General features: G+C 43.7%; 1 protein-coding gene across 2 annotated transcripts in view; it reads left to right on the forward strand.

Moving 5' to 3' along the window:
- The window catches only part of fam222aa (family with sequence similarity 222 member Aa), a 72,795-nt gene extending 60,767 nt beyond the window's left edge, over positions 1–12,028 (forward strand). The window contains exon 4 of one of the 2 annotated variants that reach the window (XM_054772737.1): positions 6,599–12,028. In XM_054772737.1, the coding sequence (XP_054628712.1) occupies positions 6,599–8,058 (1,460 nt within the window). In that variant the 3' untranslated portion in view covers positions 8,059–12,028. The remainder of the gene's footprint in view (positions 1–6,598) is intronic. The other variant, XM_054772735.1, reaches the window with a different exon arrangement.
- The last annotated feature ends 8,212 nt before the right edge of the window (positions 12,029–20,240 follow it).

Consider the following 20,240-nt stretch of genomic DNA (forward strand, 5'->3'; position numbering starts at 1 on the left):
TCGTTGAGAGCAAGGGCGTTTCAGTTAGTTATCTGACTTTTTCCTTTGCTTGTTCATTTAAACCTCTTAATTAAAATGCAAAGGTTTCTGGTGGTCCTCTGTATTGGAAGCTGCACTCTTACACAGCTCTATCTGCTTTACCTCCCTCTCCCTTACCTGCCTCCCCCTCTACTTCTCACCCTCCCCTCCCCCCACACGTTCCCTGTCTGCCTTTGCCTCTCTGTGATCAACACAATTTGACCTCTCACTCGAAAGAAGTGCTCGGAATTTAATGGATTTATTTTTTACAGTCTAATCTAACCAGTTCCCTCTTTATTGCTGTTTTGTACCCAATGGACCTCGTCTTTAGCAGGCCTCCCCCATGCACGCTCACACCAAGAAAATTAGTTCATCAGAATTCAGAATGTACTGCTGGCTAATTAAAGGAGTGCTAATTGAGTGTTAAGAATCGGGCACTCCCTTCTCCAAACACACACACACACACAAGCAGTCAGAGTGACAGCACTGGGTACACCAAGGACGTTGCGCTTGGGGAGCTTCATGCCAATCAAAAATGGAGAGAAATGAGAGTGGCCATCCTCCCAGTGGAATGAGATTTCCAGATCATATCACAGCCCCATGCTGCCATGTTATCCCACACTTTATATCTGTGCCTGTCTGACCGCTGCAGAGTGTAACGCTGCACAGATAGCCTTGCTCACTGCGTGCATCGTGCTAATGAGGGGTGGCATTTAAAGATGTGCTGCCCTGACACACGGGCATTGTGTGCCAGGCACTGGATTATTAAGGACGAAGGTCAGCCCATTAATTGCCTCCCTGCCATCTCGACTCCCTGGCGCCTGCATTTTTATCTCATCTACAATGCAGTGCAATCATATGCTTGCTTTATTTACATTCCTTTTAATGTTCCTTTCTCCTGAAACTCAGGTCTCCCTCTTCGTTTACTGTTTCATGTGCTTGTGAATGCACATTCTCTCAGGAAGGGGAAAAAGCATATTCTTGCGTCCTCGGGGGAAATAATTAATCCTTACAAGGCTGTCGCATGTCGAAATGAAGCGAGTGTGAAGCATTTAGCCCAGGAGGCATTGCAGGCTGTCGCCCGCACAGGCACCTGTTGTTGTCCCTGCCCTACATTTCATGAGAGAGTGCTGAGCAGAGGATAACAACATGCTTCACTGATGTCAAATGAGACACACAAGTGCAGAAGCAGGTTTGTGTTTGTGTTTGCTTGCCTTGTTTTTTTTGCTTTCACGCATGGTATTTGCATGCACAGGCGCACAGAGGAGTGTGCACAGGTGCAGGAAAGCCCCTACCTTGTGAGGAGGTGCTGGCTGCCTTGGAGGGTGTTTATCAGCGAGCACCATCTGTATGCTGCTGCTCTTAGCTAGGATCTGCTGCACACTAAACCAATAAGTCACACAGTTCTAACATAAGAAGAGACTCTCTCCTTCAACTTGGAGACTTCCTGCTTCTGGAGGAGAGAGATGTGCAGACACATCAAACAGACAGTGTGTAGGCGAGGGCAATTACGGTTTGTGGCCACGCTTATTGTCATCAACTTGGCTATAAAATTTATACCGCGGAACTTTTTTAAGGGGGCAGAACTGGAATCAGAAGCATCCAGATGCTCATTTGCCTCCTCCTCCCCCTCGTCTTCCTTTATGCCTGTGAGTTCTAATAACCGGAAGCTTTTGTGGAGCCGAGATGGGTTTTGTAGGCCTGAAAGGCCTCTAATCCCTGTGGCCCGTGAAGTGTGAAGCCCTTTGATGCCAGGTTGGTGTGCCAAAGGCTTTGCCTATTGACAAACAAGGGCCAGGCTGGGAAAAGACGGAGGGAGAGGGCTTCTTCTCCTCACTTTTCGAAGAAATGCAAGCTCAATGATGGAATATATAGACTCTGTCACTGAGAAGAAGAAGAATTAGCAACCCTTTAATGAATTTTCTGTCTGTTTTTTTTAATATAGTTTTTTCTCTCATGCGGCAGTAATTAGTTGGAATGATGGGCATAATGCAGCTGGGGGCTTGTTGGGGCGACAGGACACAAGGCCCTTGATAAGCCTGAAAGCCAAGAATCTTTCCTCATTTGAACCATGTGATGATCAAAGATGTTTTTTTTCCTCCTGTAAAGAAGATCAGAAAAAAATTCCATTTGCATGTGGACCAGCAATGGGCTTTGAAATGAGCGTGTTTTCCTCTTCAGAGCAAACCAAACAAATCTTGTCAGTTTTCCACTGTGAGTGTGAGCATCAAAGCGTCTGTCGCCAGGGAAGCTGCCTCATCAAGGTTGGTGAGGTCGGGGATGGGCCTTCCTGGCACACAAGGCTCCGCCCCTTAAGAGGGCATGGGCTTTTCATCTCATACCTACTGTCACATTTATAATCTCTATGATTAAAAAATGAGACTGTCATGAAAGCAAGTTTTTTTCTCATTTGGGATCATTTAAATTATAGGGGGTCTGATTTAGAAATCTTTCCTTAGCAGGAGAAATGACACTGGAATGGGTCATGCACTAAATTCAGCTCGGGATATTCACATCCATTCCCCTCTGTCGTTAAATTCCCAATTTATTTCTTTTATGATATGGATCTTGTAGATTTAATCATTGTCACAGTTGGAGACCCATAGGGTTGTTGAAATTAACTCCCCGTGCTATCTGTAATGGAAGCTCAGAAATGAGGATTGAGGCTATTTGGCTGTGGAGTCTTTTTAAAATGATTTTGCAATTGGAAAGGAAATGGAGTGAGTCCTAGTCACAGTCTGCTACCTGCACACTCTTTATGTCACTGACACCACCGTCATTGCTCTTAATTTGTGTATTTTGTTGCCTTTTGCATAAAAAAGTATTTATGCAGGGGTCACAAGTCATTTATGGCAGCTGATGTATCACTTGTAAATTGACTTCTTCTCCCAAGACCCCCCAACACACTTTTTGTTGCACTGAGCTAAGTAGCCATGAAATTGCTTGAATAATGTTGTTTAAATCCAATCTCTTAACGTGGCCCTTCACCTCCCTGCCCAACCCCCAAACAATGACACATGGTGGGTTTTTTGAAATTGCCATTTTCCTGTTTGCCACCACCAGCTTTGGCTCATTGAACGAGGGCCATCGCTGTTCACACTCACCGCTTTGCTGCCGAATTGAATTTTCGGGATAGGAGGGTTTCATATTGCAAACTGCACGGTGCATTTACATTGTGCATTTTGCAATGCTGTTTTTGTTGGCTGCTTTGTTTCCTAGCTTGGACATTTGGGACAATTTTTTGTCTTTATGGTGCTGTACTGTATTTAATCATGGCGATTTCTCTTTTTATTACAATATTTACGGTATCTGCCTATTAATATTAAATTATGATTAACACTTTCAGGGATGTATCGAACACAGTGTTTTTGTATTATAGTTGCAGTTTGCTGTGGTGTAGACCTGTACTGCATCATAATGACAGGCGTTAAGTGTCATGCGATACACCACTGTAAACTACAACCATAATACTGTAATAATAATGTCCATCAAAACTGAGCATTATTGTCTCTGTAAAGGAAGAATTTTTGATATCGCTCATTACTGTATTGGACCTCGTTAGAAAGTGCAGGCGTTTCTTATGTTGTGGCCTATTGGGGTAGTGTACCTTAACCAGGCTAATGACATGACATGTTAGAATCCTTCATACACTTCTAGACTGCTCACACATGAAAATTCTGAATCCAGTGTAATGATACTACTTCCAATTCTCAAATGTACCACTCCAATTAAACATGCTTTGATCCACTCCCTCCTCGCCTCATATCCAAGGCTAACCTAATTCATTGCTAAAGAGAGTCCGAATTAATTTCACAATGCACCGATTTAACACCGCCTAAGGTGGCGTCTTTTGACAGAATGAGTTTTTAAAAAGATCCACTCGTCGAGGGAGGAACCTCCACTGGAGGCAGTGAAAATAAGATGGAAAGAAAAAAAAGTCTAACGGAGGACCATGTGGCGATGGAAAAAGGCCAGATTTGTAGTTTGTAAATGTTTCACCTGTTGTTGTGAAATATTTTTTTTTATCTTGTCTTAATTTCCAGGCTATAATGTGCACCAGTACCTTCTAAATCTAAAAAGAAAACAAGATTTGCGCATGTATTGGCCGCACCGGTCTATAAGCCGCAGGTGTCCTCGTTGTAACATGGGATATTTAGTACACAGAAAGATGTGACACAGAAAGATCTTTAAACTTTTGATTATATAAATGTTTTTTTCCAAACCGTGACGAACAGTGCATGGAAGATGACGAGTTAAACAGTAGCCTAGGAGAGAAGTCATTCATTGCCGTCTTCATCATTCTCCTAAAACCACTAACATCGTCTTCTGCAGCGTCAGAATTGAACAGCCTCATAATTCTTTTGTCACACACTTTGTCAGTCCCCCTCTCTCTTTCTCTGTCATTCTCGATGTCACTTTTGTCTCGAGGCAAATTAGCCCTTTAGCTTTCGGAGTGTCCGTGAATGCAACTTGCGGTCGTATAGAGACAATGAGGAAGTGTCATTCCGATGACGAAGGGACAGAGACGTGTTGGTTTGGAAATTACACTGCTGTTGATGTGTTCGGGTCATAATAAAGTTATAAAAGAATGTCAGACTGTTTGACTCTGTGGGACACTACACTGTGCCTGTCGTAATGGCGCCTGTCATGATAAGAGAGGCGTGGCCTGCCATGATGCGTATGCATTCATTACGCTAAAGTAATTAAAGAAATTAATTAGTTACTGCTGTTAACGTGAGGTGACAGCTCTACTCAAAAATAAATGTAAATATTTAATTTGCATCTGATTTCTTTGGAATTTCTTTCGACAGGCATGGATCATAAAGTGTTGTGGTCAATGTAATTTATGTTACAGCTGTGTGTTGATTTTCAGAACCAACATGGTGACCAAAAGTTGAGTTGTGAATAAAAAGAGGCAGAATCCTCAGTGTTTTCATATACACTCCTGATCAAAATCTTAAGACCAGTTGAAAAATTGCTAGAATTTGCATTTTGCACATGTGGATCTTAATGAGGTTTTAAGTAAAGCCACAATATGCAAAAGCAAGAAGGGGGAGTGAGACAAAAAACATTTTGAACTTGTAATTTAAACAAAAACAAAACTGAAATAGGTTGTTTATCACCTGATCAAAAGCTTAAGACCACAGGCTATAAAAGCCAAAATTTGCTCAGAATTTTCATTTTCTGTCAGGCATTCACACTGTCATGCCCTCCTCATGGCTAAAGCTAAGAAGCTTTCTCTTTTTGATTGTGGTCGGATTGTCGAGCTGCATAGGCAAGGCTTCTCGCAGCGTGCCATTGCTGCTGAGGTTAGGCGCAGTAAGACAGTCATTCTACATTTTTGTAAAGATCCTGAGCATTATCCAACAAAAAAGTAAAGTAATAGACCCAACAAAATCGGAGGATTCGATTGGCTGTCCATCAAGACACAGGGTGGTCTTCGACCCAAATTAAGGCCCTTACTGGTGCCGACTGCAGCGCAATAAGAAAAGGGTTTAAAAAAACAAAAAACGAATCCTAAGACCTCGTCTCCTTCAACGCCACAAAACTGCCCGTTTAGACTTTGCCAGGGAGCATCAAACATGGGACACTGAAAGGTGGAAAAATGTTTCTCTGATGAGAAAAAATGTAACCTTGACAGTCCAGATGGCTTCCATTGTTACTGGCATGACAAGGAGATCCCACCTGAGATATTTTCTACCCAGTTTTGGAAGTGATTAACAAGAACGGTGGAGCTACTGATTACTGAGTCCTACTGAAAAAATGTTTTGTTCTGGTTTGGAGAGTTTTTTGTTATTTTTGAGTGATGGTCTTAAACTTTTGATCAGCTGATAAACAGCCTTTTCAGTTTAATTGTTGTTTTCAATAAATGACTTTTTCAAAGTGCTTTTTGTCTCACTCCCTCTTCTTGTTTTGGCATATTGTAGCTCTACTTAAAACCTCATGAAGATCCAAATGTGCAAAATGCAAATTCAAGCAATTTTTCAACTGGTCTTAAAATTTTAAACAGGTCTGTATAGCAAGTGTTTGCCTGTGAAAGCATGATGATTTGCAGAAAACATTAGTGGCCTTACTTTGTGCAATTTGTATATTACAGTAGTTTTCATTTTTACACATGCAGTTATAATGTATGTTGCTCCTCGGGTTGTTAATAATACGGAGATGCACTTTGCACATTTGATGGGGTTTTTTTGTGAAAAATGCATTCCTTAAATGGTTCGAAGTGTCGTTAGCACATCTGCCTCACAGGCAGGTGATTCTGGGATTGAATCCAGCTTTGACCTCTCTGTGGGGAGTACTCCAGCTTTCTACCACATTGCAAAAACATGCATGTTAGGTTAATTGGAGGCTCGAAATTGTCCATAACGGTTGTTTGTCCAAATGTGCCTTGTGATTGACTGGTGACCAGTTAAGGGTGTACCCCACTTCTCACTCAGTCAGCTGGGATAGGCTCCAGCTCACCCATGACCTTGAACAGGATAAACGGTAGAAAATGAATGCAACTTAACGACCATGGGAAAATGAGGTGTGTCCAGTTGAGTTAATCTCACTCAAACTTTCCTCTCTTTTTAACCCACAGGTGAGCTAGTGGGGCCTACGCATTCCCCCCGCTATCCCACTGCGGCAGAACTTGATGCCTACGCTCAGAAGACGGCCAATAGCCCTCTGTCTATCAAGATCTTCCCCACCAACATCAGGGTTCCCCAGCACAAGCACCTTAACCGGACTGTGAATGGATATGACACCACAGGCCAGCGCTACAGCCCCTACCCACACCTCCACACTGGGGGCTACCATGGCCTGCTTGCCATCGTCAAGTCCTCTTCCTCCTCCTCATCATCATCCACTTCTACTTTTGTCCCATCAAAAGGTGTTCTCAAGAACTCCGAAGGCAGACGGACTAAGTTGTCTCCAGCCCACATTGCTGTCGCCCCTTATCCACCTAGTAGTAGCACTTTAGTCAGTGGCCCCAGCCAGATGGTTTACCAAACTGGGCCCACGAAGCCTCCAGAGGGACCCGGGCTGTCGGTTCCTCCAAATGTCACTGTAGCTGGCTCAGTGATTCCTGTTGCAGGGGGACGTGGCCTCACCCTACCCGCACAGTCCAACCTCCCTTCCATTCAAAGCATCATTTACCAGATCAACCAGCATTGCCAAGCTCAGGCTCTGCAGCAGGTGTGTCAGGGGGCACCACCTTCCAATTCCAGCCCCTCCAAGCAGGGCACAACAGTCATGGGGGTCTCCTCCAGCTCCTCAGGTGGAGGCTATGTTGTGGGAATGGGGCCACAGCCCAACATGGTGTACACAGGTCCCAGCCTGCCGCCACAGAACACAGAGGGGGTAAAGAGTGGGGTGTACGCAGATGGCATGGACTACATCCTCTGGCAGAAGCAGCAGCAGCAACAGCAGCAGCAGCAACAGGCCATGCTCAGAATGTACAGCGGGGGCAGTGGAGGGGGAGGAGCTATCAGCAAGTCCCCTGAAAGCTGCATTCCAGTTGGTGGGATCATGGCAGGGCAAGTGTCCTCATCCTCGTCCAGACCTTACCACATGACAGCAAGTGCCAGCGGCGGAGGCGGTATGGACAAAGTCAGCTCCTCCCCTTTGAACTGTGTCGGCATGCATGGGAATTTCTCAGTGGGTCAGTACTTCGCCCCGCCATGGAACAGTGTCCTGGTGACACCCGACAGTGACTGCTACAACCCCCAGGAGCTTCTGGCCAGCTCCACAGGTGGGTCGGTCACAGGGCACAGAGAAATGGGCTACCCGCACCATCCCTATCACCACCACCACCACCACCACCACCATCATCACCCTGCCATCGACAGCGGAGGGCGTTTGTGCTGCAGCCTGCCCAGCAAGAGCATGTGCAACACGTCTGTGCTGAGCAGCAGCTTGCAGTCTCTGGAATACCTGATTAACGACATCCACCCACCCTGCATAAAGGAGCAGATGCTTGGCAAAGGCTATGAGACTGTGTCGGTACCGCGCCTGCTAGACCACCAGCACGCACACATTCGCCTCCCCGTTTACAGATAGAGGCGCAAATGAATCACAGGAATCAAGTAGTGAATTTGTAAAGAAAATCGAAAGTGAGCGTGTGCACATTTGCTTTAATAACAAGCCTCGCAAGAAGAGCCGTCGTCGTGCTGTGTGACCTGATCTTTGGTGGTTTCAAGTCAGACAGTGTGAATCCCAAATAAAAGAAAGGCGCTAGTGATTGCAAGTGGGAGAGAAAAGGGATTTCAAGATTCTCCTGATGATCCATTGTGTGGTTTGCTAATAGGAATTTTGGATTGATTTGTTTTTCTGTTTCCCTTTTTTTTTGTTGCTGATGTTTTACTTGCCTGAACTTTTCTCTCTTTTTGTTATTTTTCTGATGGAATCATAGCTTGACATGAAGTACAAACACCACTTGTACCCCCCTCCCCACCTTACAAATACTAAGGATGAAGCTACTGTGTAGGTTGTCACTGAAATAAATGGTCTTACAAGGACCAAAGATTAGGGCTGCTCACAGCATCCAAAACCGTAAGCAGACACGTGCAAATGGATGGAGACAGACTCAATGAAATTATAGGCAGGACTCTAGTGTTCAAGAATCATCAAGTCAGATTAGCAAATGATAGTTAATGATTATTGATGTTTTAATTGATACATAAATTGCACTGCTTGAATCTTGTTAACTTTGAAGTTTGGAATTGGGTAGTTTGGATATTATATATTTAAGAAACTTGAAAAACTTGAACCTATTTTATGTTGTTTTATATATTTGTAGGTATATTATATGCATTGGCTGCTATGGGGAAAGGTGTCTCTAATGCTTTTTTTCCACTTGGTTTGTATGATTTTAATATTCCTCTTCAAGCTAACGTGCAGTTTCTTATGTCCTGGTTTGAGGCATAGTCGCTGCTTTGGTTCTGTAAGAACCTACTGTGTGAGAGAGCTTGTTCTTCTAACACTGGACAATTATGAAGGAGTGTTCTGGCCATGCTGAAAAGAAAAAATAACAATTACACTAGTAATGTTGCGAGAATAAAGTTGTATTTGTTTCACGTCATAATCTTACCAGACTAAAGTTGTAATATTTCAATTATAAAAGTATCCTTTTATTTATATGACGACTGTTGAGGCTCTTGCCAAGTTACACGTTAAGTCTCAGTTTCATCAAAAATGAAATGAAATAGTCAGTGTTTGGCACATCAACATCATAAGCAGTATGTTTTGTTTAATGTCACTGCGTAAATGTGTGTTCCTGCACATGCTGAAATCTCTTTTGTTGGGTTTATTAGACCAACATTACTACTTTTTTCTCGAACACAGTCGTCCCTTGCCACAGCGCGCTTTGAATTTTGTGACTTCACTCTATCACGGTTTTTCAAACATAAATTAATTAATAAATCATACTGTTTTGTAGAATACAGCCTATTTGTCTAAAAATATGCATATTTAAACACATTGTGTGTATTTTTTGCCTAAATTAAGGAATGTCAAGCATTAAAATGGTTAAATGAAATATAGATATAAGCCATTAAGAAGACGATGAAATTGTGAATGTTGTATTTTATGTTGGTCGTAAAGTCACAGGGAACACATTTAGTGCAACACACACAAGTCTTATTTACATTTTATATGAACTATACTGGGTAGTACAAATGTAAAGGTGACTATAGGGCTGTTATTTCATGTCTGGAGGGCGCTAATAATGTTAAAAACCGTATTTAGAAGATTTTAAACAGGTTTTCTATGCCATAGCTACAAAATAATTCCAGTTATAAAGAACGAATCCCACTCTGCAGAAATTCACTCATCACGGTCGGGTTTGGAACCAGTTTAGCGTGATAAATGAGGGATGACTGTATTAGAAAATCTTTTTCTTTTCAGTGTTGCCATAATACTCCATTGTAACAATAAATCTTGAAACACTTATTTAAAAGGAACATATGAAACGCAAGAGAAAGAAATGTTGCAATGACGAATGTGACTGGAAGGTTGCCAACATAACCAGACATGTACGTTTGATTAACGCAGGTATGTGGTCGAGTGTATGCGCGCGCAGATGTGTATGTCTGCGTGTGTGTGTGTGAGAGAGAGTGTGTGCGCGCATTGTAGCTCTTCAAAATCCTCAGACTTTTTTATTTTTCCGTGTGTCATTTCAAGATTTCTACCACAGTCCTATAAACATATCTGAGTAATGTACAGATTTTGCTCCCTTTTTAACGGAGGCTCGAGTGACTCCTTTCAAAGTGTAAGTGTGTCACGTCTGCCTTCTCTGTCAGGTTTTATCATAAACTACAGAGAAATAAGCTGAGAAAGACGTGAGTCCTATTTGGGGAGATACTATTCACTCCTCTTGCAAATAAAAATGAAAACAATCATTTGCTCTCTTCTGGCGTCAGATGAAAAGAGACAAGGGTCACTGCTTTTCCTTGTTCGTTTTAGCCCCTGGTAGGGATGCATTTAGCCTGGGCCGGTCTTAACCAGATGATTCAGAGCGGTGAAATATTTATTATGACTGTGAGATTCCCTTGAATGTACTGCACTTAAATTACTGCGATGTTTTATTGCCTTCTGGGATTCAAGTGAAAGAGGAAAAATTGGATCAGTGCAGCAGACCTCTGGTCTTGAAATTAGCATTTCTTTTGTCAGTGGAATTTCAATGCTAAATTGAATTTATTAAATAAAGAGACAGATGGAGCTTTGTTGTGGGGAAATACTGGCATCAGTCTAGATTTATGAAGTGCAATTATTATGACTGTATGAACATTTTTTTCTCTGAGCTTACACCAAAAAAATGTAAACTACAGTTGTCAATACATTCCCAATGTACCACATCCCAAATCCCTATCCTTTTTATTTTGGTTTTGTTTTGAGGTGTAAAATAAATCTCTTTAAGAATATATCCACAGGCCACATCTTGGCTTTGCCGTCTGTCATTATTTTTTTTTTATGTCGTTGTCCTTTAGATCCTGAACCTTTACTGTAAAAACATTATTAAAGTCCTCATCTTGAATCCTGAGGGGATCTAAATACTGAAAAAATGATCAATCCCCTGACAATGTGATGAATTTCTCTTCCAAATACAGAAGCAAATAATCTGTCCTGATTTGAGCTGTTTTCCCCTCAAGACAACCAAAGTAAATCTTGTCTATGAGCCTTAAAATGTGAGCTATTAGTGTTTATGGACCCTCCACTGTCATTGAGGTCCTGACAGCCTGAAGAACACCAAGCCCCTTGGCTTAAATTTTGCACAGTAAGCCTCCTTAACATTCCAATGAAAAAAAAAAAACTCATGTTGTTTCAACAGCTTAATGCCCCAGTCGTGGTCTGATTCCGCCATATTTTCTGACTTGTAGAAATATTTTGACAGATTTACAGATACATCCCATCCCTAAATCCCCTCCGTGTGGCTTCTGCATCCAAGCATTAAACCCTGTCACATGATGTTGGAGTCAAGAGCTGACACTTGAAGCAGCGGAGATTGCGGTGTCTGGCCTTTCCCACCAGTGGAGGTCTGGGGCAACCGTCCTCTCAGTAATGGGAGTATTGGGTGACAGTGCCAGTGGAGAGTATTCAGTCGCACAGAAGCTTGAAATCAAACCCTTTTCAAAGAAATGGATTTCCTGTAAGGAACACAGAGGAGTACCATCATTAGACGGGCAAGATTTGTTCATTCACAAAGTTAGCACACCCCATTCCCAAATACTTGCTGACTTACAAGTTGAACCTTTAGAGACTGTAGTAGTTTAACATTTTAGTATTACTGTCATGCAAGAAAAGAGACCATATGGATCCCCGCAAATTTGTACATTTTTGGTGCCAAAAAAGTGTACATTTTTCCTCTGAAAAGAGGCCTTTTTCTGCAGAAAACACGTCTTTCAACCTAAGGAATTATAAATACGTGGCGAAACTCATCCAACCCCGCAGCTTTTCCCCTGAGGAGTCTTTTTGACTACCTAAAGATACCTCAGCTACGGTGATGGACCTGTCCGCATTCGTGTCCTCAGACTCTACTTCCTCTATGAAAGGTATGTCAGTGGGTTTGAGAAGGGACTCAAAAGTATTGTAATTTCCAGTGTATAAGATGGTACTTTTTTCTTAAACTTTGAACCCTATGGCTTACAGTGTTTTTCAACCTTTTTTGCGCCAAGGCACTTTTTTTTTCTTTGAAAAAAACCACAAGGCACACCATCACAGCGTCAGTGTAGGACTCAAACAAACAAAAATAAAAAGTATTTTAGAATCATTCACATTTCTACTCACTCTGTGAAACCTGGGCCTGTTAGGAGGAACACAGAGCTAATATCCTGGCAGGAATTGAAAAAAGACACACACGACACTCTTCCTCAACAACTCTCAGTTTTGGAGATTGTGTTAAAGCTTACTTGTGACCACAGCATTGTTGGATATCTTTTCACCACACACCAAGCACAACGTAGTCGTTTCCTTGCATCCCCAGTGAAAGTAAATCCAAATGAAAGACGGCTAGTATTGCCTCGCGCAAGACATTTTGCTTCAGCTATCCGTCTTTGCTTTCTTTTGACCCCCACTCATACCTGGGCCTTCATCTGGGTCTGAATTTTTTCCAGGGTGCAGTTCAGAGTTAGCATCTTTCCTTTTCAAAAACTTCTCCATCACTGTTTCGCAAGCCACAATGTCACTGTCACCGCCATCTGACGCATCCATGCATTGATTATTTTGCCTGTACAAAGCAATTAGCTACCTGCTGCCACCTACTGATATGGAAGTGTATTACATGGTTACTCTGCCGATCACTGCTAGACAGCACAGACACTTGGCAACGGCACATTATTTGCGGATAATAATTAGGTGAAATTGGATACTTTCCCACGGCACACCAGACAATCCCGGCACAGTGGTTGAAAAACACTGGCTTACGGTATATAGCAGTGCGGCTAATTTATGACCATGTTCTAATCTCATGACATCTCCTTACTTCAGAACTACTACCAATCGTTTAAATACTGTGCTGCTCGCAAGTCAGTGAGGAAACGGTAGCTCTTTGTTTGGCAGCAGCCAATCACAAGCGCTGATAAACTCGTGAGTTTTCTCATAGCTCATGATTGGCTCCTGTCAAATAAAGAGCCGCCTGGTCCTCACAGACTTTTGGTGCCACAGTACATCTTCTTATCATGTTGACATGTGCGGTTTATAGTCCGGTGCAGCTTATATACTGGATGTACAAATCTGTTTTTTCAAAATTTAGTGGGTGTGTCTTATATATCGGAAATTACGGTATTCTTTCCACTGCCCAACTATATCTTCAGCTGAGGCCAGCAGGCCTCCGTCCCCACTGAAAAACAGTGTGGACCAGGCACTGCACCACTACGTGGCCGACCGAAAATCATACGGTGTCACCGAAATCCTCCAGCACACACAAGTTTTTTCCTTGACCACCTCCAAAGCCACATGCCGCTTCGCCTGCTGGTACCTGTCAGCTGCTTCAGCAGACCTACAAGCCGTCCATGCTCAATAAGACCCCCTTTTCAGCTTGACAGCAGCCCTAACCTCCGGTGTCCACTATCGGGTTCGGGGTTTGCCACCACGACTGGCACCGACCACCTTGTGGCCACTGCGCCGATCAGCTGTCTCAGGGATGCTGTTCCTCCCAATCACACTCCTCCAGGTCACACTGCCTAGTCCACCGTCTTGGACTCCAAGAAGGCTGGGTACTCTGACGTTTGACACGTACACACAAACAACAGCCAGGACACTTGCCCAAACCCGAAGGAGTAGAGAAGTGACCCTCTCGTTCACTGGGGATGACTCCAACACAGAGGCACCAAGCCAGGGGGCTATTAATAAGCCCACACCAGCTCGGCGCCTCTCCCCTGGAGCAACTCTAGAGTAAAACAAGCTCTATCCCCTCTCGAGGAGTTTTGTTCCCGGAACCCAAACTGTGGGTTGAGGTCAGTCCGACTATGTCTAGTCGAAATGTCTCAACGTCTCGCACAAGCTCAGGTTCCTTCCCCCCCAGAGATGTGACGTTCAATGTCCCAAGAACCAGATTTTGCCGCCAAAGACCAGGTCGACCAAGCACCCGCCCTTGACCACCACCCAGTACGCAAAGCATGAGACCCTTGTGCTTGCCCCCGCAGGTGGTGGGTCTTCTTTGGGCTTGGCCCTTCGGGGCCCCACGGTTGAAGGACCAACCACCAGGTGCTCGCCAGCGAGTTCCTTCCCAAGCCTGGCTCCAGGGTGCGGCCCCAGTGTCCCACGTCCGGGCGAGGTGCGGCCTCTCCTTGGACCTATTTGCCTTGGGAGACCCTACCAGGTGCATATAGCCCAGGACAACATACTGTAGCTTCGAGGATCACTCTGGCACTCAAACCCATCCATCACGCTAAGGTGGTGATTCCCGGAGAAGGTAGTCAACTTAGACAATCAACTTTCTTTCAATATGGCCTCAGAACTTGTGATTGTCACAGTTGTGATTGTCACACAAGTGATTGTAAGTTAATATATTATCGTAAGTTTGTACTGGAATTGGCAGCACGGTGGATGAGTGGTTAGCATGTTGGCCACAGTCAGGAGATCAGGGTTAAAATCTCTGCTTGGGCATCTTTGTGTGGAGTTTGCATGTTCTGTGCGTGCGTGGGTTTTCTCCGGGTACTCCGGTTTCCTCCCACATTCCAAAAACATGCATGTTAGGTTAATTGGTGACTCTAAATTGTCCATAGGTATGAATGTGAGTGTGAATGGTTGTTTGTCTATATGTGCCCTGCGATTGGCTGGCGACCAGTCCAGGGTGTACCCCGCCTCTCACTCGAAGTCAGCTGGAATACGCTCCAGCATACCCCCGCGACCCTAATTAGGATAAGCCACATAGAAAATGGATGCATGGATGGGTACTGGAATTACAACAGGCAAGCAGTGTGGAGCATGTAGGCACAGTTTAGAGAAGCGCCTTTTCCGACAGCTAACTAGATGACCGAGCAGCCTGTGGAGCCGCGTACAACCACTAGCCACTGGAGAGGGAGATGGAGGCAGTTCTAACCACGACTCTCATTCCATCTGTTCTATTGATCATCTTACAGTGTCAGTCATTAGTGATAAGTATCAAAACATTTTACAGTTTAAAATGTGGGTAATAGGAGAGGTGAGGCATACTGTATTTAGCTTGTTAGCTTCGTTTGTTGCGCACGAACAATGGCAATTGAAGAGAGAAATGTCGATCCAAAATTGAGGAGGGCGGCAGGAGGTTTTGGATGGGGCGGATAGAGCTATCGTATCGTAAGGTGGCACCTCGATGCAGCAGCATAATCCAGGTGTTACAGGAGTGTCAAAAATCAGTATAAAGTATAAAAATTAAAGAAATCATATGTTAAAAACGGTAACTGATTGGTAAACTGAATTAGTGTATGTACTGTACATAATATTTTTAGATTTTATTACTGGTAATTGTTTTGCTCGTATTGCAACAGCAGAAAGGCTTCCCATTCAGATTCTATGGTTATCGTCACCGGTACCCTTTTGTGTCGTCGTCACAAGAAAAGCCAAAGAAAAAGCAAGACACAAGTCTTGTTGGATTCAAGTTTTGTTGGACTGTTTAGGCATATTTTTCCAGAAATGTTGTATTGAACGACAAATTGTAGCATTTTTGTGGCATTCCACTTTGGGGCTTCCACTGTAATTATTAAGCTTTACTTTGGTCCATTTGTTCTTGCCCAGACTCCAACTGGTCTGCTCCACCATTGTCCTTTAGGCCCATTAACGAGGAGCGCTGCAACACAGGCCCCTTCTGAACAATACACGCTTTGGCCATATGAGGATAATAGAATTAAATTTCAAATAGATTTGTGCCTGAGCTGATCCATGCATGGCTCACTCAGCTGCAGAGGCAGAGTGGCATATGGTATGTCATTATCCAAGCCCACCCTCCTCCCCCCTGTCCAAGGCCAACAGGGTTCAGCAGTACTTAAACAAACTGAAGGTTATGACTGCCCGGCGTTGAAGGGGAGGACAGCAGGGTCGGTGGGGAGTGACGGGGTGGCGGCTAAAGCCCAGCCTCCACCGTGTCTCAGAGGGCCTCATAGCAGCACACCATGGCGCCTGGGCTCAGAGGCCCGCTTTGAAAGCCGGGCCGTGCTTGAGCAGGGCGGGGTGAGGTGGGGGGGGATTATGTGTGCTTGGCTGAGAGGACCCTGTCCAATGCGACAGACCTCAGAGTGGAGCGAGATACAGGAAGGGATTTTGGGGTCAGAGAAGCCTCAAAGCATCAGTAATCAGGATAATTGCCATGTTCCAGCATGGTGCTGCTATCAGACGCCCCTCTTCGGCTCGGTGGCCTCCAATTCAAATTCAAGCTCCTAAAAAGGGTTACAGTGCCTCAGTATATCATATTCTAGTAAATCAATTAAGTTTTAAATACTGGAAGCCAATCACACTGCCCCGGAAAGGACAGATATGAGCGCCATGTGAATGAGGAAATTTAGGTCTATAAGTCTATCGACTGCTTGCATGTTTTCAAGGGCAGCGAGACGCTCATTACATGGCCTGAGGGCGAAGTGGGGGGAAATTCACTTATGCGGTTTGTAAAGATTCTTTAGTAATCCTGTGAAGACCTTTAGCCGGTGCAAAGGTCCTGCTGCATTTTATACACCTGAGAAGGGAGGTAGGGGACAGTTAAACTCAGAGTGGGCCATAAGGGAGCGAGCGTTGGAGAAAACAAAGGCAGCTGCTCGCTCTGTAGAGTCTTGGCGCTGCCTCTCCAACCTAAACATATTGTGTGGGGGGGCTGGTTGGGGGGGGGCTTTGCTTTGGTCACTCATGTCCCTTGGCTGCCCTTGGGCCCCTGGGGCTCCTTCCTCTCAACGTCTATTACTGGCAGGAGCAGATAAAGTCATGGGCTCCCACCATGCAAGAAAATACTTTAATCAATAATTCACATGCTTGTGTGGGAAAAGATGTGCACCACCTCCAATATGATTTTACTTTTTCAAGTGCTGCACAGTGTACAGTCATAGATGAGCACATACATATATAAAGCCCATACAGCAGGGGCTTAGGGACTTCTATATCTTCAGCATCACAACCGTATAGGTTCAGCTGAAGAAGCTTATTGCCTCCAAATATTCTTATGTAGATTTTTGATCCAATGCAAACATAAAAGTCTGGGGATTTTGTTATTTCCTCCTGTTTCTTTTATTGTTTTGTGTGGAATTTTCCTTTGGGCAAACAGGGCTGGTTTTTTTTCTTGAACGATCTGGAATGCACCAACAGTGACCATGGCTGAGGGTGCGGCAACCTTGAGAATATAATATATATGGAAATGGGAAATCTATAAAGCATCTCTTATTGTTCTCCCTGCAGTGGTGTATTTATGTTTGGGAGGTAAAAAAGAATTGTCTCCTCAGGATGAAAACATGTAAAGCATACCCCTCTTTTTTGGGAATGATATATCTTAGGTTTGGAAATAAGAGGTGTGAATATGAAACAAAGCTGATAATATCCTTTCGTTGCAGGAGAGGGGGTCAACTTTTTAATGTGCCTATACAGCCAAGCATTCTGGTGATTGCTTACCTTCTTTTCTTCGGAAGTTGTGCAATTTCCTCCTAATCTCCCCACAAGCGTCGTCTTGGATTTGCTCAGACTGCCACACAGTGCCCCCACCCCCGCCCCCCAATTCCCTCCATCCCAGAGAAATGGTCTTATTTCATGTAGATATTTGCTTTTCATTTCCACCTCTCCTCCTCTCTAATGTATTCAGTAATTTATAGTGTTTATCTATTTATGTTTCACATAAGTGAATAAAGCAGATTACTTATACAGTATGCGGGCCTCCTTCTGTCGCTCTACATAAGTTGACACCTCACTCTTTCTTTTGCTGTCTGTACAGTAATGAAGGTAAGCATATTAGACTTAGGGCACACATCTTTACCATATGTTGGCTTCCACAATCCTCTTCATATGCCCCCTTTCACCTTTAGGGGCCCTGTGGTGGCAATGGCATTCTGCAAAGTTGTTGATTGCTCAACTAACTCCTCTTAACGAAGGCATACTCAAGGGTTTGTATGAGCTTGGATGAGGATTTAGTGACACTGTTCTTAGCACGGAGGCCAAGTAAAGCTAAGTCTTCTTGCATGCAACTGAGGGGTCAAGATGGTCCATTTCAACAAAGGGAAAGAAGCTAACTGCAACATTTTAAACCTCGTTTGTCACAAATCACAGCAACATTTCCAGTGTTTCAGTTTTTTGGCAAAATGATGATGAGTTCAGATACAGAATAATTCATAACCTGACAGTTTTTTGAGCTAAAGTGATTTTTTGTTTGTGGAAAATGAAAAAAAAAAGAAAAAATCAGAGTGGCCCTCCTCATTTTTTGATTTTCAGTATGCTGCTCTCAGTGGAAAAGGTTTGGACACCCCTGCTTTGCACCCCTGGAAAACTGCACTTTTTTTTACCCATCATCCACAATCCTTATGTGAGACATGAACACACGTCTTTCTCTTGTCTGTGCATTCTAGAAATATAAAAACAGAGACTGTAAAGCCTTCTGAAAAATACTCCAAAAAGCGCCAAAAACGCATCATTTACATAATGTGACCTGCATATTAACCAACTACAGCAATGTTATTATTGAACTACATTACTTGCGTAGTGACACCTCGCAACGTCACACCGGCTAGCTGCTAGCCGAGTAGCGACTAGCCTCACTACACACTCGCCTGCAGTGCCGCGCTCTCAATGCCTCAGGAGGTGTTTTCATAGCGGGCTTTCTAGACGGAATAGGTGTGTCCCATTACGTGCATTAATTAGCTGCCACTTTTTATCTGTTTTTATATCTTTAGAGCGCACAGAAAAGAGAAGGACGTGTGTTCATGTCTCACATAAGGATTGTGAATGATGGACAAAATTCCAATAAAAGTGCAGTTTTCCTTTGACAGGTAATCTAATGCAAGAGATGTAAGTGAACAAATATCTGCTTTATTAACATAATAATGCTAAGATTGAACTGAAACTGGTTCGACTGGTGTTAATTTATCAATATGTTTATTGTTGTAATGAAAGTTACTCAGTATGTCATCATACTTCAAGGTATTTGTAATATTTCTGTTGCTACGTACTGTAGGTGGGGCAAACTATTAGACTATTTTTATTTTCTATTTTTTGTTATTTCACATACGCAGTTTTTAGAAATGTAAAATCCCAACAACTAACCTCTTAAACACTTTAAAAAGTATGCCTGTCTGATATTTATGGTAACAATGTTTTGTGGTAGTTGCCAGGCCACTTCGACAATACTTCCTGTTTAAAGCAGTCAATCCAAATGTTAAACAACACAAGTACGTTCAAGGAGTATTAATATTAATGTTTTATTCCTCTTTTGTCTCCTCACTCACAAGCTTTCCACCCACCTAAAAACATCAGATAAGCTGTAGACTGATGAGGCCGCCGCCTCCACCAGAGCGTGCGTTACTGGGAGAATGCACACTGATTTCATGCACGCTCACTCAAACAGAAAAAGAGCTCTGTGGAGCAGAAATGCTTCTCTTATTAGCAAAACTCATTCACCTGCATGCCACATTGACTCCCTGGCAATTTCACAATAAATCATGAGAGATGCCGATGGAGGCCCGGCAGCAGGCTGGATGCTGCCACGCCACCGCGCCCTCGCCTGTCACTTTAGACACCCTGAATCATTTTGGGTTCAGCAACCTCGTTTCATCTTCGATGAACTGAAAGGTCATCTCACAGGCTGCGCAAGCAATATGTCTTCAGCACCTCGGCTCCCAGTGCTCCCAGTGATTGCTCATTCAATTTAGAAATACCGCACCTTGGTGAAATATTTCACTGGGGATCATGGGAAGTGTTTCACGCAATTATTTCAGCAAAGAGCAAATTAAACCAGCCGGAGGGTCAGAGAGCTGCTCAGGGAGTTGCCTTTTAGTTTAGAGATTCATTTGTGCCGTGCAGAAATGACTTGGCAAAGTCCCAGCCTAGAATCTGCTTGCGACTCATCAGCCTGAACGCCTTAAAGCTTAACTAGATGGACAATGGCTGAACATTATTTGTAGCCAGTTGCTAAGCTTGTGGATTTTAACGCTATCTGGCTGTCAACTTTCCGATACCACCGGATTTTCACCTAGTTTGTCGAGACACATTTGTGGCAGCCCAGCACACACATTTTGTTAACAGCTCGCACTTCCTGTGCAATGTGCGTCTCCAGAGTTGCTGACAGTGATACTTGCAGGACAGAG

The sequence above is a fragment of the Dunckerocampus dactyliophorus genome, chromosome 4, assembly GCF_027744805.1.
Source record: "Dunckerocampus dactyliophorus isolate RoL2022-P2 chromosome 4, RoL_Ddac_1.1, whole genome shotgun sequence".
NCBI classification, from domain to species: Eukaryota; Metazoa; Chordata; class Actinopteri; order Syngnathiformes; family Syngnathidae; genus Dunckerocampus; species Dunckerocampus dactyliophorus.